Raw genomic sequence first — 17,678 nt, forward strand, 5'->3', positions numbered from 1 at the left:
GAAGGACAATAAACACCAAGTTTGATTTCACATCTATAATCTAAAACAGGTCACAGCAGCTGCACAACTCCATTTCCTGTCAGTCTACCCCGAGAGGACCGACCAGAGAATATACAAAGATTCAGAAACTCACGCAGAAGTGTCAGGTGTCCACAGGTTTTGAGTAAAACCATCCTAACTCAAACCCCAAACCTCAGGATCATTTGTTAAATATCCAGTGAAAAAACAGCCAGTCATGATCAGACCTCACAGATATAAAGGAAGAATCTAGTTTCATTTCAGCCAGCTGTAGGACACACTGACACAAAACGCTATCACAGACAGAAAGTAAGCCAGCTTGTCCAGCACCGTCAGGATGAGCGACATGTCAGGCTGCTGTTTATCTCCAGATAACCAAGATTAAAAAGTACCAGTGGGTAAAAAATGTAAAGTTGCCTGAGTGTCCTCCTTGCCAAAGCCTGTGCTGTTTCTCTCCCTACATCTGTCCCTTTGCTCAGTGTCCGTCTCAGCCACACAACCACATATAGATGTCTGACCTGCTGCATTTGTCTCCGCTGGAAACTGCTCCAAAATGCAAGAAACGTCCCCAAGCTTCTGGACCTGGTCCCTGCTGCCCACTGTCACCGGCAGGTTCACTGCCAACGTTACACAAACAAAACAGAGTGAAGCATCCAGGACATTTTCTGCTATTCATCAGCCCACACACAGCAACAACCAAGCCCACCCCCCTCCACACACACACGCTCAATACCTCCATTTGAAGTCAGTGAAGTGGAAATGGAAATTTGCTGCGGCAAACAGATCTTTTGGAAAAAGACGGCAGTTTGTCACTGTAAGCAAAGTTAATGTTAGTGAGCCTGATGCATCTGCAGCTCCATCTCCTATCACTAGTGCATGGATTTATACTGTATATAACACATACTGTGCACTGTATATAACACATACTGAACACTGTATATAACACATACTGTACTCTATATAACACATACTGAACACTGTATACAACACATACTGTACTCTATATAACACATACTGAACACTGTATACAACACATACTGAACACTGTATACAACACATACTGTACACTGTATACAACACATACTGTACACTGTATACAACACATACTGTACTCTATATAACACATACTGTACTCTATATAACACATACTGTACACTGTATATAACACATACTGAACACTGTATACAACACATACTGTACTCTATATAACACATACTGAACACTGTATACAACACATACTGTACTCTATATAACACATACTGAACACTGTATACAACACATACTGAACACTGTATACAACACATACTGAACACTGTATACAACACATACTGTACACTGTATACAACACATACTGTACTCTATATAACACATACTGTACTCTATATAACACATACTGAACACTGTATATAACACATACTGAACACCGTATATAACACATACTGTACACTGTATATAACACATACTGAACACTGTATATAACACATACTGTACACTGTATATAACACATACTGAACACTGTATATAACACATACTGAACACTGTATATAACATACTGTACACTGTATATAACACATACTGAACACTGTATACAACACATACTGTACACTGTATATAACACATACTGTACACTGTATATAACACATACTGAGCACTGTATACAACACATACTGTACTCTGTATATAACACATACTGTACACTGTATATAACACATACTGAACACTGAATATAACACATACTGTACACTGTATATAACATATTGTACACTGTATATAACACATACTATACACTGTATATAACACATACTGTACACTGTATATAACATACTATACACTGTATATAACATATACTGTACACTGTATATAACATATACTGTACACTGTATATAACACATACTTTACACTGTATGTAACACATACTTTACACTGTATGTAACACATACTGAACACTGTATACAACACATACTGTACACTGTATATAACATACTGTACACTGTATATACCACATACTATACACTGTATATAACACATACTGAACACTGTATAACACATACTGAACACTGTATAACACATACTTTACACTGTATGTAACACATACTGAACACTGTATACAACACATACTGTACACTGTATATAACACATACTGTACACTGTATATAACATATACTGTACACTGTATATAACACATACTATACACTGTATATAACACATACTGTACACTGTATATAACACATACTATACACTGTATATAACACATACTGAACACTGTATAGCACATACTTTACACTGTATGTAACACATACTGAACACTGTATACAACACATACTGTACACTGTATATAACACATACTGTACACTGTATATAACATATACTGTACACTGTATATAACACATACTGAACACTGTATATAACACATACTGTACACTGTATATAACACATACTGAACACTGTATATAACACATACTATACACTGTATATAACACATACTGGACACAGTATACAACATATACTGTGCACTGTATATAACACATACTGAACACTGTATACAACACATACTGAACACTGTATATAACACATACTGAACACTGTATATAACATACTGTACACTGTATATAACACATACTGAACACTGTATATAACATACTGTACACTGTATATAACATACTGAACACTGTATATAACACACACTGTACACTGTATATAACACAACAGATATATTGTCACTGAAGGCGCATGTATGGCTGTTGTTTACAATTTTTCCAGTGTTTTTTGATACCACAGCTCACTTTGTCGATAACTAAACACAAACTGAGGTCATCTTGCCATTTTTCTCAAAACACTTAAAACACTACCATCAAAATACTGTTTTATATGTTCTGGTTTTATGAGGTCAGGCTACATTAAAAATGTATGAAACTGAGTAGAAGGTGTTTGATTGTTCTCCTTTTTACTGTAATGATGAAATAAGGGCACAAACAGAAAATCCAGTATCTATTTGTTACTGTAAAACACTAAGATATTCAGCTGACTGCAAAAAAAGTTTTCATAAGGCCACAAAAAATATTATGCAGTGAAACAGATCTACATATTGATCAGGTCAGACGACTTCAATCTGAGGCCTCTTTCATGCACTAACAGGTGATTGAATTGTTTCACTGAGTTTGAACAGGTGAGATGTGAGTGAAACTAACTGGTAATTAGGTTGTGGCATTTTGATTGTCTCTTCCCAGTGAACAAAAATGACATGATTTGTGGAGTTTTGCAAAAATGTGTTCATTTCTATTTGTATGAAAACAGTAGAATTGTGTTTGGCAGAGTGTTTCTTTTTTTTTTATTATTATTATTATTTTTGATGATGATCTGAGCTTTGAGTTTTGAGAACTGTGTGCATAGTTCCAGTTTTTGTGTGAATGCAATGATGAAACCTAAATATAATATAATTTACACTACCCAAAATTAGTTAAGGATATTGGGATATGGGTGCATATATGTGTGTGTATGGATATTCAATAAAAGTGTAATTAAATGTGGACCAAAAATATTCACAAAACACAAAAGAAAATTCAGATATGTCACAGAATAAACAATCAAGTTAAACACTAAAATATCCCTAACTAACTTTGAGAAGTGTAATGTAATATAATATCATGTAATATAGGGCTGAGTATATCAATATTATATCATTATAATGAAATTAGACTTTATATGGTCTTGGATTTCAGATTTCATTATATGGTGATATGACGTAAGTGTTGTCTTTCCCTGGTTTTAATGTCTTTTCCTTAACTTACCAAACTGTTATACTTGTTCTAATATTTTACATTTATCTTTACCCACGTAGTTATTATATCCACATTACTGATGATTATTTGTGTTCATATTTTGTCAAAGTACCAATAGTCATCCATCAATAGTCATATTAATTCTAACCCTACAATAATGTCACAAATTTAAAGTGGAGATATTTGGTCAAACATATTGTTATTTTTGATTTTGTCGCCCAGTTCTTTAGAGGAGATTTCAAAGATATCGAGATTGCGTATTGCGATATGTCACAACATTATTTTGAGGCCATACTGGACAGCTCTCCAAACAAGTAATTTAACAAATAACAGTAACAAAACATTGTTATTCATTTTATTGAAAAAATACAGACTGCCCAGAATTATTTGTGCAAATTTTCAGCAGAATCCCAACAACACCTCTACCTTTGATTTGCTTCTGTTAATTGCTTTATGACACTTGTGTACTCGATGACGGTGAGAAGCTGCACTCACAGCCCCTGACTGTCGCTGCAGCCCCTCTCGGGGTCGTGACCTCTGCAGTGAATACAGTGAGCTGGAGCTGCACAAAGCATGAATACGACCATTATCATAAGGTGTATTGTTTACAGAGCATTGTTGTAAAATGCTGAATTGTTTAAAGCCAAAACTGTTGGCACTGCACTCTCACATTTACATGTTAGTGTGCACTTTGTGTACGTGTGTGTATGTGAGTGTGTGTGTGTGTACAGGCACTCTGTTCTCTGCTCTGTTGTGTTTGTATATGTGCAGCACACGTCTATTTCAATCGTGTGTTTGTATGATTTTTTTGTGCTCTGCATGCGGTTGCAGTGTGTGCAGCAATGATGTGTGTGTGTGGACAGAGAAGACAACATGAGGCCGGTTGTTGTGTGTTTAGCATATCAATGGCGTCCAGGGCCCCGATGACTGCTGCAGAACCACTCTGAGCTTTCTAGTACCTGTCGGCTCACCTCCACTCGCCGTATTTAAGGGGCTTTCTTGTTGCCTCGCAGAGCTGACATGAACATCTTTACTAAGGTCCCAGGATTAGCCCAACAAACCAGGTATGTTGAGAGTGGCGTGCACCAGCCGGGGGGCCCGCAGAGTCAGACCCCCCGCTCAGAGGTGTGGAGGTGGGTGGGCCTGTCCACATGCTCTGCTCTCCGTGACGCCTCCAACACCAGTTTCCCAAAATCACCTGAGGAGTGATAGGAGACATGCACACATATTGAACATTTTAGCTGCAGGTTGATGGTTTTAACTGTAAAGACTGAAGCATGACAATACTTCTAAATCAGAATGAGTCATAATCCGGAGGAGAAATGAAAACTATAATGTTTGTTGACCAGAATAACACCAACGCAATGATGATGATGATGATGATTCAATTTCACTTCAACACATCATCATTTACTTCTCGAGCTTCTCTGTGATTGTTCTATCGTCTGTTTTACACATTAACTTGTATGTTTAGAAGATGATTATTCATTAAAAATGCTTCTATATCTACAGCAAGCTGGGGTCTGTGCTCCAACGTGCCTTCTACGGGTCCAGTGGGAGGGTGAGTCAAATCATTACATGGAGTTATTTTGTTAAAGCAGCGTGTTTATGTGAACAGATGAGGTCCCTGATTGAAAATGTACTATGGTACTGAAATGTGGTCCAAAACAGTCAAAATACTTATATTATTATCTTGATTTTGTGGGGTTGTAATACTATTTTTTAAATACAAAAGATGATAAGATCATCTTAAAGTTTTATGTGAACAAATCATCTTTTAAAAATAACGCAGCGGTACGTTAGTCTCACTCTGATATCTGGTGAGCTGAGTTGTTGCAGTAGTTGTCTAGATTGTTAAAATCAGATTTCCTTCCTTTTCCTCCGTCTCTCTGTGGACTCGGAGCTTCAGAAGCTTTTGTCAGAGTGCAGAAGGAAATCCTTTAAAGGGTCAATTCACCCACTTATTCCTAATTGTTCTCCAGTCATGCAGATAATCTCACAGTTTTTTGTTATGAGATGTCTGTCTCTGAGATTTCTGCCTTCTCAACAGATCATAATTCGATGTGGCAAATACAAAAACTCTATGATTTACACACTTAAAATAATTAAGCATCAAACGTTGACTTAATTACAGCCAATGTTTCAGGCATAGTGATGTTTTGAGGGCATATTCTTTATATACCTTTGGGAGTTTGTCTGTTATTTACCTTCCAAATTGTCCTTTTCAGAGCGTTAGTCATCATTATTCAGGTCATTTTTGTCTTTTTTTGATAAATGAACATTTCTCCTCCCACTCACAGGTGACAGAACTATCCACAGCAGTGTTTACTGGAGTAATGAGTGTCAGAATGTTTAACAGACTGTTTAAAGACTTTAAAGAATGAAACTCAATCAAGTAGACTACTGAGAAAGAAAGAGGATGCACCCTTCTGCACTTCACTTAACAGAATTAACGTTTAAAATTCCCAGAAGTGTAAAACTTATATTTGTGTTGCAGATGAATGTAATATGTATAAAAATGCTCATTAATAAGAAAACCTGAGTGAAGGTCGATCGCAGCAGTCTCTGTATATTTACTGTTTCTCCTGTCCTCAGGTGACCCTTTTCGAGCAGAGGAACTTTGCCGGCAGACGGCTGGACCTGAGTTCTGACTGCTCCAGGCTCAGTGAAAAGAACTTCCCAGAGAGATGTAACTCTGTGCAGGTGGAGAGTGGAGCGTAAGTATACATCACCACCACCACCCAAAGTGAACGACTGCAATAAACAGCATCTGTAGCCTTCACATGAACTTTCACATGTTTTAAACCATTTAAAGAAAGGAACTAGCAGAATCAAATATAAACAAATGTCCATGAAGTTTGGTGGTGAGATTAGCCTTGGGCCAAGAAAGTGATCCAACACTGAGATTATTCTCACAATGAGACATTTATTCAAAGTCAGACATGAATCCACACGTCGTATCCAGTCAGGTAAAACTCTGTCCGGACATCGAAATTAAAAGTGCATGAAAAGTTCAACGTTCAAAGTTGTTTTTATTGCCTCCTGAAAGAGAGAACTGGTTTGGACTAAACACAGATGTTTTAAAATGACACTTAAAGTCACTGAAATGCAGCTGAAACAAGAGTTATGTGTGTTTTAGACATTTAAAAATATGTTTTCAAACTTAAATGTGATGTATGTGTGTTTTTCTATATATTAACATGTAGTGAGGATCTGATTTAAAATAAAATATATTGAACAATAGTGGTATGTCATGTTAACGTTTTTTTTTAAAAAACAGGCACTTATATATATATGGCTCGTCAAACCAGTACTGGGCTTGGGGTCATATTTGTGATATTTGTGACACAAGTTTTGAATCGCTCATGACTTCCTCTGTCCACCAAACTTCATGGAAATAAGTGTACTGGAAATCCTCCTCTAGTTCTGCAGGGACTGTAAATAAATCACTTAAACTTGATTTTGCTTTGAATCTTTTCTCTCCTCTCCCTCTTGATTTTTCTAAAGATGGATCGGTTACGAGCATGACAACTTCCGGGGCCGTCAGTACCTGTGGGACATGTCCGAGCGGGGAGAGTACAACTGCTACGACAAGTGGTGTGCTCAGGTGGACCATGTCTCCTCCGTCCGTGCTGTCAAACAGGTGAGACGTGAAGTTAAAGTTCAGACAGACAGACAGACAGACAGACGGTCGTTAGTCATTGAAGCTGCAACACTCAAAGCACAGATCCCTCCTCTGTGGCTCTTCCTGAGGTTTAAAGTCCAGTGTAAAGCCCACTAAGACAATGTCATTGTGATTTTGGGCTGTATGTTGGTTTAAAAGGATTTTAAAGCTCTACTGTACCTGATGCAACGTATTCAGAAACACATTCACAACATTCACTCACTGACAGTTTCTCTGTTTGTTTCTGTTGTTTCCAGGACAACAACCCAGCCAAAGCTCAGCTGTTTGAGCGGGCCGGCTTCTCTGGTAAGAAGATGGAGATCCAGGACGACATCCCAAACCTGATGAGCCGTTACAGCCTCAACAGAGCCGCCTCCATCCGCGTGCTCGGAGGAGCGTAAGTGGATCATCAGACCCACCTGGTCTCTTTCACTCCCAATCAAAACAGCACAGGATTAAACCTTAAGTCTCAAATCTTCTGAAACCAACTGCATGTTGAGGAAACAGTCTCACCACAGTGTCCATGATGTAGCTGCTCTGGATTTTCCATGATTATCACATGATCTTCCTCAGAAGATGGAGTTAGCTCATCGCCTCTGAATTGTAGATTTTCAAATGTATTTTATTTTTTGAGCACTTTAAGTGTAAAGCAAACTACTTCTGCTGATGAAGATTGAGATATTATGACCAAAAGCTCCAGAACAGCTGTTCAATGAACCTTGTGGCTAGTTTGTTTTCTCAGTAATTTTTCAAATCACAAAGCCGACCATTTAAACTGAATGTATCGTCTACTGCAAGCCAGAACCAAAAGTGATGTTTTAAATGTCTTTTGTTGTAAGAAAATATTTGTCTCAAACCCAAAGATACCTCACTGACCATCATATATGGCAAGAAAAGACAATGAATCCTCAAATTTGAGAAGCTGGAACCAGAATTTTAGCATTTTTGCTTGAAAAATGATTGAAACAATTAGTCAATTATCAAAATAATTAGATTTCCCTAATTCGTCACAGCTCTGCTTTAATGTTGGAATTCAGTCTTGAGTTAAGTCTCACAGGAGTCCAGATCCGTCTGAAGTCCTCCATTTTGTCACTTAAAGGAGAGTTCAGCCAAAAATCAGCATTCAGTCATCACCTCCTCCTCCATGCTGATGGAAAGTCAGGTCAAGTTTCATAGTCCACAGAACATTTCTGGAGCTTCACAGCAAAACAGCGCTGCAGCATTCTGATAAACAGCTGAAGGAGCTGGAGACTTGATTTAAAATGGAGGAAAAATAAAATAAAATGGCTCCTTACAGTCAACAGAACACTGATCCGTCCCTCCTCCCTGTGTCTGTAGGTGGGTGGTGTATCAGGAGCCAAACTACAGAGGACCTCATTACGTCCTGGAGAAGCGGGACTACAACAACTTCTCTGACTGGGGCAGCCAGAACAACACTGTGGGCTCCATGCGCAGAGTCCGCTTCAACTAAACACCAACACCACCTCTGATCTGAGTCCTGCCAGCAGGACACCCCCATCGTCGCACACATGAAACCTGTCAGCTTTACACAGACATCACCTATTTTAGTAATAAACTGTAAAAAGACAACTGTTTGTGTTTTTGTGATTTGATTACTTTTCATTATGGACGGTGTTTGACTCTTTTGGTCTGGGAAAGGTTTAATACTGTGGAACTGCTTGTATCACCTCCAAAAGTCCATAATAGCTTTTTTAACAACAGTATTTCCATTTTGCGCTACTATATACTTCCACTGCACTACATTTTGGAGGTAAACATTGGACTTTTAACTCCATCACATTTATATAAAAGTGCAATTTTTAAGAATTTTAGTTTAATATCCCAAAAAACAACTAAAGTCATCAACATATTGTGAAGAAATAACTGTTGACATTATGTCAAAGACGTCTTTATGTTGTGCTGCAGAGATATCTACTGAAGTTAGCATGCTAACCAGCTAGCCCCAGCACCAACTTTCTGGCTAGCTGCACAGCTAACTTGGCTAACAAGCTAACTGTAGCTACAGTCATAAAGAGAATACAGTTAGCAGCAGTTAGCGAGTCTGGTCATACACTGCCCCTATTTAATTGAGTTCAACAGGTGGCCAATTCTTACATATTGCACCTTTAATAACTTTAGTTACTTTGCGGATTACACACTGCATCAAAGCTGCAGCACACATTTTTTAATTTATTTTAACGGTAATCAGATTTTTTTTTTAAAGAAGAAGAAAGAAAGAAAGAAAGAAAGAAAGAAAGAAAGAAAGAAAGAAAGAAAGCACTGATTCTGATAATTGGAAAAATACTGAACATTGAATCTGATATTAGGTCGGCTGACGACCAGTTAAACCCATAGTTCATAATATATGAATACACGTAAATATGTGCAATACAATTAATTAATTTACTACTTATGTAGCTTGTGTGTTACACAGCGCAACCCTGTGGCCCTTCCGGTTTCCCTCATGGGAACTTATTTGATCAAACCTTTGTGTGTTAGTGATGAAGAGAGACACAAAATGTATTGATCCTGTTTGAATTGTGTTATAAATCACACACATGATGTTTGTCATCAAACTACTGAAACATCAGACTGTGACGTCATTATAAAGACGACAGCCTCGTTAGTGACGTCGTCTCCTGACTTAAACATTGTAGAGCTGCTCCTGTTTATCAGCAGCTCACAGAACTGAACCAGAACCAACTCTCCTTTCACAGAACTGCAGTTGTCAATATGAGCAGATTTACTGTGATGTTCATGTTTTTTACGAGCTTTTCTGAGTCCAGTCGGCTCCATGTTGGTGTTGATGAGACGATGTAGTTGATTGAGCACTTTAACACAAAACTACATAAGATCTGACTTTAATTACAACAAACTGACACTTTATTGACCTGAAATATCTTTTAAACTGACAAACATCGTGTGTGATTCATGACACAATTCAAACAGGATCAATAAATTATTTGTCTCTTCGTTCACTAACATACAGAGTTATTCTGAATTAAGGTCCCATGAGGTCGTGACTTCAGCTCTCTATAAAAGATGTCTGTAAAACACTTTTAAGTGCAAAGAAGCTCAATTATGACTCTTTCTATTATGATTCTTTGATCCATGTGATTTAAAAATCTGTGATATCATCTCAGTGTGAAGTCAGTGAGCTGCACAACCAGGAAGTAAACTGCAGAGCTGGAAACAGAAAGTCTCACTGAACTGAACAGGTGTTATCTGTGTGTTCAGTGTCTGGTTTTATTATGAATCTTAATCTTAATCTCTAAAAGTTATCAAATGTTATACATTTGTATTTAGTGTAGGAGCTAATTATCAAACAGCCGCAGTGAGGACGACTGACAGTTTGGCTCTTGACTCCAAAATAAAGTGAGCACAACACTAAATCCAAAATTAATGCTTTTATTCTGAAGGGGGCGGTATAATAAAGATACATTTAAAATATTTTCATGTAATCACATAAAAAATATTACATCAGGACACAACAGTACATATTGAAGAGTAAAATATCTTAATATGAAGTCAGTCATTTTCTAATGTGAGAGGACTCTGATGTGTTTGATGTCTCAGAAGGATTTTAATATTATAACTGAGCTCATTTCACATTATAAAGTCCAAGGCAGCAGTTTTTAAACTAGTTACTCTTCAAAATGTATGTATGTATAAATCATCTGTATAATTTTCTGTATGAACATCATTGATTATCAGTTAAAAATCACAGTGAAGTTCAGCCACATGAAGAACTAAATCTTCATGAAAGACAAACGAGCAGCATCTTCACACTTTGCTGGTCTTGTTTCCACACGGTGACCTATTGAAAGGGGAAGATGGAGACGTCGTGTTGGCGTTTGACTTCTCAAAGTCTGCCAGCAGCTTCTGTGCCCATCTCCAGCTGTCATCGATACAGATCTGGACATCGCACACAGTTGTGACTCTGTAAGAAACATAACACACATCGTTAGAGGATCCCGTCACAACTGTTTCTTCTCCCGTGAATCATCTGACGAGCCTCAGATGTGACAGATGTGATTGTAACACAACCTTTTGACACTTTAAGTGGATTTTGCTGCCACTTCTTTTGTACTTAAGGTTTTGAGGGCAGTTTTCTAAGTTTCTAAGTTGTTTTATTTTGCATTTCTAATGCTTTAAATGTAGTGGTGAAAATATCACTGTATATATGTGAATATATCAGAAACAGTAAATGATTAATTGAAGTAAAAGTACTTTTCACAGTTTCAGTCACAGTCGACCTGCAGGTACAATAACTACAATAACAGCTCCCTCTTGTGGAGAGTCTTCAAACTACTAGAGATTCATTTATTACTGAGTTATTACTCAATAAAAATATAATTGTTAAGATGTTATTATTATTTGTATCTCTTTGTCTGGTATTTAGAGATTCTGTTACTTTACTTGAGTATTTTCAGTAAATATTGTACGTTTTTACTTTATTCCTGAACTCTTTCCATCAGCATGGAGTGAGGAGATGATGACTGTTCCTTCCTCCTCTCATTAATCAATAAGTTCTTCAGTTTAAAATCAATAAACGATGCACCGTCTGTTAATACTCACATGATTGATGTGACTTGACACTTGCTGTTGCTCCTCGCGACGTTCTGGATCTTTGCTCTGGGAACAGGTATCTTAGTGACTTTTTCACAGCAGAGTTGTTTATCGAACCCTGGTGCGACTTGAGCTGTGAACACACACATGGACACACACATTTAATACTCAGTCTGCAGGTTGGATTGACAGACAGCTCACAGAGACTCAAAGCAGAGGGACTGACCTGCAGAGATGTGATGCAGGAGGCAGATCAGAGCCAGCAGAGCGAAGGTCAGCAGAGTCTTCATGTTTCCTGATGGACAGACGAGCTTCTGTTTGAAGGAAGGTCTTTAATCTTCAGTTGATCTGAGTCCAGAGCTGATCTGAGTCCAGAGCTGATCTGCGTTCAGAGCTGATCTGAGCTGCTTTTATACTCACATCAGCTCTGTTCTCAGAATCACATCTGTTTCCTCTGCTTCTCTTTTCTTGCTTTCTGCTCACTCAGGTTTTTTCTGCTCTATGGAGAAAGTGGTTTCAGTGGTACTTGATTACATTCATGGGTTTTTTGATTCAATTCAAGTTTCACTTCGTTTCCATCAGAAAAAGCGGAACAGAGTTTCTAAAAACAAACTGTCACTGTTCTCTCTCACACACATAAAAAATAAACACCTCTTACTTCATTATTCTCATCATGAAATAATATCTAATGAGGAAAATCACCATCTGCCTCACACTGCAACACATCTCCTTGTTGATTGTTGTCGCTGTCATGCTGGTCAGTGGCTGTGTGAAGTCGTTGGACATTGTGCACAATATTCTTGTTGTCTGCATTATTCTGCACAAACACTCAAAATTCCTACAACTTCAAAATAACTTTTCAAATGTGAACTTAAAAACAAACTCAATCAAAACCAGCGAGACGTTAGTGAGCAGTAAACATTGTTACATTGTTACGGAAACTTAACTCCCAAATCAATTTTCAGGTTTTATTATGTTAAACACACAAAGTGAAAATGCAAACAGAAAACTAACTTCCCTTTAGAAGAACAAGGAGGCCGGTGGCACTACACAAACAAGTTTCCACTAACAGAAAAACACTAGAAGATTCAGTCTGCTCCCACGACTCTGGCCCAGCTTAAATCATTCCCCTGATTAACAACCCACACACACAACCACTGATGGCTCTTAGGCCGTAACAACCATTATGATTCATATTCAGTTTACTTTATTCATTTTATTGATGAAATAGAAGTGATGGTAGTTGTAGAGGCAGATGGATTATCTCAACAAAGTGCTCACTAAAACAGATTTTAACACATTTGTGCTCAAATTCTGAGAAAATAATTATTTTGTGCATAAAAAAAGTCTTAAATCTTGAAACAAAGTGTTGTTTGTTCTGTGCGTCCTGACAGTTTGAGGGCAGGGGATCTTTATTATTCTACATAAACCACAACTTCTTCATTGTCACAGCTCTGTATTTTGACGGCTTAGAATTGATCAACACAATCGTTCGTGGGAACAGATGAGGAAGTGAAACACAAAGATTTCTGTTTATTCACATTAACTTCAACCAGTGAAGAGTAGTGCCAGACAGACGCTGCACAAGCAGACTGGTAAAAGTAGAAGTGCTGAAGGACATTTGTGGTCAAAGCTGGCACATTTGTTGAGTCTCATTCCCAGGACATCAGTTTCACCACTAACAACTCAAACCTCAAAAACAAGTTCTACAGGAACTGAAAGGACATCTTAAAACTGCAAACTGAGTACATTTACTCAAGTATCAGTCGTGCTGGTGGCTCCACCTCCACAACTTTAAGTCAAAGATTTTTGCCAGTTTAACTCACCTGTGTTGTTAAGATACTGAATCATTGTCACACTTTTATATTCAACTTGTGCAGAATCTTATTTTTTGCAGCCATAATGATACAAGTTCAACATGTTGTCTTTGAGGAATGGTGGTACATGTAATATACATGGAAACAAGAGTGTGGTTCCTGGTGGAAGAGAAAGTGTATAAGTGGTGATTTAGCAGACTGAGTGCTGGTGTGGGTGAACCGTTGCTGGCTGGGATGGGGAGTCCAGGAAAGTGTTAGTGACCAGGTTCCCGTGGTCGGGGCTTGTTTGATGGTAAAACAAAAGCTGTCAACCACACAAACTTTACGCACACTAGACAAAGATACTTACATTTGATAGTGTCTCATGTAGGATATTTTAAACACCATCTTTACTTTTACAAGACTGCACTACATGCAAAAAGTTCTCAGGTCGAGATCAGCAGTTAAATATAAAACTGCAGCCAAATCCAGATAAAAACAAAACTCAGATGTTAGAGTATTTGAAGTGTTTTATTTAGCTTTATGGACAAAGTAGACACAAGTCTGAGATCAACTCCATGTACACTATAAGTGCAAATTATGCACAATGTAAACAAGATTCAACTAAAAATACAGAACACACACGGCAACAAATATTTAAGACACACAAAAATAAGGCACTCGTGTCACCCATGAGGAGGCTACAGCTTAAATAAAACCATGTAGTGAGAAACTCTTCAAACTTTAGAGAATTTTCTAGCAACTTTGTTGCAAACAACTTCTGATTGGAAGCTGTGCAAACGTCTCCACTCCGGCTCGACTGACGGTGCAGCAAACACGAACGATTAAAAGCAACAAACCACAAAGCTTCGATCAAAAATTATAAAAACATTTTATTAAAAAACTAGTCAAGTTTCTCCATAGTGATCATCTAAAAATAAAGTGCAAGTGAAACGTCCTCTGATGAAAAGGAAGTTGGTCTCAGGGGTTGTTGAGCAGCGCAGCGGCCAAGTTCTTGACGATTGACGACTTCAGCTGAGGGATGAGGCTGATCTTCATCAGCTTGCTGCTCGAGTACTTTCTCTTCACAGCCTGCAGAGGAACAGTGTTTGAGTTCGTGTTCAACGCAAAATCAGAAGTTCTTGTTCTTTTAGTTGATCAGCTCACCTGGAACTTTGTCTTCCCCTCAGTCACCGTCACAACGTTTTTGGCGATGTGCTGCATGATCGGCTTCAGATGGACCTCGTCATAAGTTGAGTAGTGCTGCTGTGTGGTAGACTGAGACGAGACGGACCAGTTATAAACCACCAAGAGGCAAAATACAGACATGAAACCAGTCGCTTGAAGTCCAGCAACTCACCCACGGCAGCCCTTCGAGCAGCAGCTGGGAGAGACACAGCGCGGCGGCAGCGATCTCAGAGGGCCGATAGTGAACCATGTCGTAGTCGATGAGGGTCAACTCCATCAGGTACTTGGCCAGTGTGTGTCTCTCTACATCAGACTGAGAAACGACCACTGTCAGACATTGTCACACAACAAAAAGGTCGGCTACGCTTGCGAGCACGTGTTAGTCTGCAGTACTGGCAAATTAAGATACATTCTAAGCAGATGAAATTAAATAATGGTCTCAGGAAAACAAAACTCCTGCTCCGTTATTCAAGACAAAATCTGCTCAACTGACCTTTATTGCAGAGAATTTCATTCTTGTTACACAACAAGTGGCCACAGATCTCCTGACTTAAGAATCACATTTGTATTGTGAGAAAAGTAAAGAGTTGAGCAACATTTTGTCGGACGCGACTAGGGAATAATTTTTTGATATTTATACCAATGCCATCATCGGTTCGATTCTTTATGGAGTCCTGATCAGTTTTAGCAACAGTCATAATCTAAAAATGGATGAAATAATATTTTTATCATGCGTGTGTCCCCTAGTAAATCCAAGGCTCAACATTAAACTGATCACTTCCCTTCAAAATACTGCCGCAACTCACACTGGCCACCTTGGACGCCCGTCTGAGGAAGTGTAGAGGAAGAGGACGTCCGAGCTCAAAGTTCAGGGTCTTCAGAACCACCTGCTCCATCTCCAGAATCTGAGCCTTTGTAAACGCGTTGTCAGTGATGTAGGCGAAGTCTCCGACCTCTGGAGCGTACATCTCCTCGTATTTACAGGCCACCAGCATGGCGGTCACACCAACAAGCTGCAGCTTCCTGCGAGAGACCGGCTGGACCTGCAGCACAGGGGGAAGGTTTTCACACAGCTCACAAAACACAAAGACAGAAAAATCAAACTGCTGAGACGGTTCTCACCTGCAGGAATCGATCCAGGACTGCAACTGTGAGGTACAGAGTCTCCTGCAGCAGCTGGAACCTGGAGTGAACCTGGACCAGCCAGTCGATCAGAAGAGCTCGCATGCGTTCAGTGATCTCATAACCCTGCATGTAGTTGGCTCGTACAGCCTGCTGCTCCTGTGGAGACGGAGCCATGAGGACAAAGTACAACACGATGCAGAGCGAGTCTGAATGATGGAGGGGATATATTACCTCCAGGACGTGGAGATATTTATAGATATCTTTGACGTATTGTGAGCAGAGCTGCGGCTGGTCTGCGTCCTGCTCGTCCACGTCCTGCACGGTGAGCAGCGCCTCAGAGAAAGCCTGGCACAGCGCCTCCTCCTCCTTCATGGACACGTCAGCCGACTCCTCCGAGACCGAGGGGAGAGGGTCTGCAGGAGCCGGGACCTGGACCTGGACCACTGGATGCACCGCCTGGACCGCGGTGGGTTTAGTGTTTTGGGCACAAGATGGTTTGGATGATGCTTTGGCTCGTCCCGGCCTCTGAGGACACATTACACATGCAAACTGAACATGAGTGAACACATGAGCATTAATGTGCCTCTGCAACAGTCTCCACTCTTCAGGAAAAACCTCAACAAGACTTTTAATGCACAAAAGGTGTCCACATACTTCTGGCCACACATCACTGCACGTGTCGGGTCATTTTGTGGCTCTCAGCTCTGACAACAGGTGAAACTTGACAGACTGCTGCTGCTCAGTTACCTTCGTGTTGACCGCTGCTGCAGTGAAGTTGGTGATCTCTCCCAGAGCTGCTCTCCTCGGACCCGCTGCGGTGCTTTTCACCATCTTCACCGGGTTTTCTGCGGCTGGAAGCTGCTGAAAGACGAGGACACGCAGCTTAAACACCTCAGAGAAGCGTGAGAAACGTTTTCTGGCGTAAAAGACTCATAAAACCACAAAACGCCGAGCGAGAAGCAGGTTAGCTAACGATGCTAGCTAGCGGAGCTACCTGTAGCAGGCAGCTAACGCAGCGACAGTGAAGTAACTTCAGCGGACTCACCACACCCAGAACTTCCACTGACGACATGTTGACCGTCGGAACCAACGAGTCCAAACTGCGGCTTCAAGAAACGACACGGAGATTTATTCAGCGAGCGGCTCAGTTCAGCGACACGATCCGTGACCAGCGGTGAGTTTCTGCAGGTAAACAACCCGGAGACGAGCGGCTTTCAAATAGCGCTCCGCCGAATCTGATTGGCTGCTGCTCCGGAGGGACGCTCCTGATTGGCTGACGGACGTGGGGTTAAAAGTTCAATTTACGGACTTTAAAAAGCGAAAAATAATAAAAATAAATAAATAAATAGATAAATAAATAAATAACTCTAACATGATGATGATGATAATTATACATATTTTATTATTGTTGTTTTAATTTTTATTATTACTATAAATTAAATGCATTTTCAGGAGTATCCACAATGTTTTCTTTATTTTTTAAACTGTTTCATTCATAAACATAAACACGTTTCTAAATTCATGGATTCATCTTTTGCA

The 17,678-nt window shown here is 39.4% G+C and overlaps 3 protein-coding genes across 5 annotated transcripts; 1 reads left to right on the plus strand and 2 right to left on the minus strand.

The window, feature by feature from the left end:
• The first annotated feature begins 4,817 nt into the window (after window positions 1–4,817).
• crybgx (crystallin beta gamma X) lies at window positions 4,818–8,932 on the plus strand. The gene is made up of 6 exons (XM_073465251.1): window positions 4,818–4,861; window positions 5,310–5,358; window positions 6,393–6,514; window positions 7,305–7,440; window positions 7,719–7,858; window positions 8,800–8,932. Exons 1-6 carry the CDS (start codon window positions 4,818–4,820, stop codon window positions 8,930–8,932), a joined length of 624 nt encoding a protein of 207 aa, XP_073321352.1.
• Window positions 8,933–10,853: 1,921 nt separating this feature from the next.
• LOC140995001 (C-C motif chemokine 18-like) lies at window positions 10,854–12,409 on the minus strand. 2 transcript variants are annotated; one of them, XM_073464884.1, is made up of 3 exons: window positions 12,257–12,409; window positions 12,040–12,157; window positions 10,854–11,401 (listed from the first exon to the last, which is right to left on the minus strand). In XM_073464884.1, the coding sequence occupies exons 1-3, from the start codon at window positions 12,318–12,320 to the stop codon at window positions 11,245–11,247; spliced, it is 339 nt and encodes a 112-aa protein (XP_073320985.1). In that variant the 5' UTR covers window positions 12,321–12,409; the 3' UTR covers window positions 10,854–11,244. The 2 variants fall into 2 exon arrangements, with proteins under 2 accessions (XP_073320985.1, XP_073320984.1); XM_073464883.1 differs by having other exon boundaries at window positions 12,040–12,163.
• Window positions 12,410–14,338: 1,929 nt separating this feature from the next.
• LOC140994219 (G2/mitotic-specific cyclin-B2-like) lies at window positions 14,339–17,324 on the minus strand. 2 transcript variants are annotated; one of them, XM_073463782.1, is made up of 8 exons: window positions 17,185–17,324; window positions 16,887–16,997; window positions 16,371–16,664; window positions 16,137–16,295; window positions 15,821–16,057; window positions 15,187–15,327; window positions 14,994–15,104; window positions 14,339–14,918 (listed from the first exon to the last, which is right to left on the minus strand). In XM_073463782.1, the coding sequence occupies exons 1-8, from the start codon at window positions 17,209–17,211 to the stop codon at window positions 14,808–14,810; spliced, it is 1,191 nt and encodes a 396-aa protein (XP_073319883.1). In that variant the 5' UTR covers window positions 17,212–17,324; the 3' UTR covers window positions 14,339–14,807. The 2 variants fall into 2 exon arrangements, with proteins under 2 accessions (XP_073319883.1, XP_073319882.1); XM_073463781.1 differs by having other exon boundaries at window positions 16,887–17,000.
• Window positions 17,325–17,678: the final 354 nt, after the last annotated feature.

This window comes from Pagrus major, chromosome 4 (assembly GCF_040436345.1).
Source record: "Pagrus major chromosome 4, Pma_NU_1.0".
NCBI classification, from domain to species: Eukaryota; Metazoa; Chordata; class Actinopteri; order Spariformes; family Sparidae; genus Pagrus; species Pagrus major.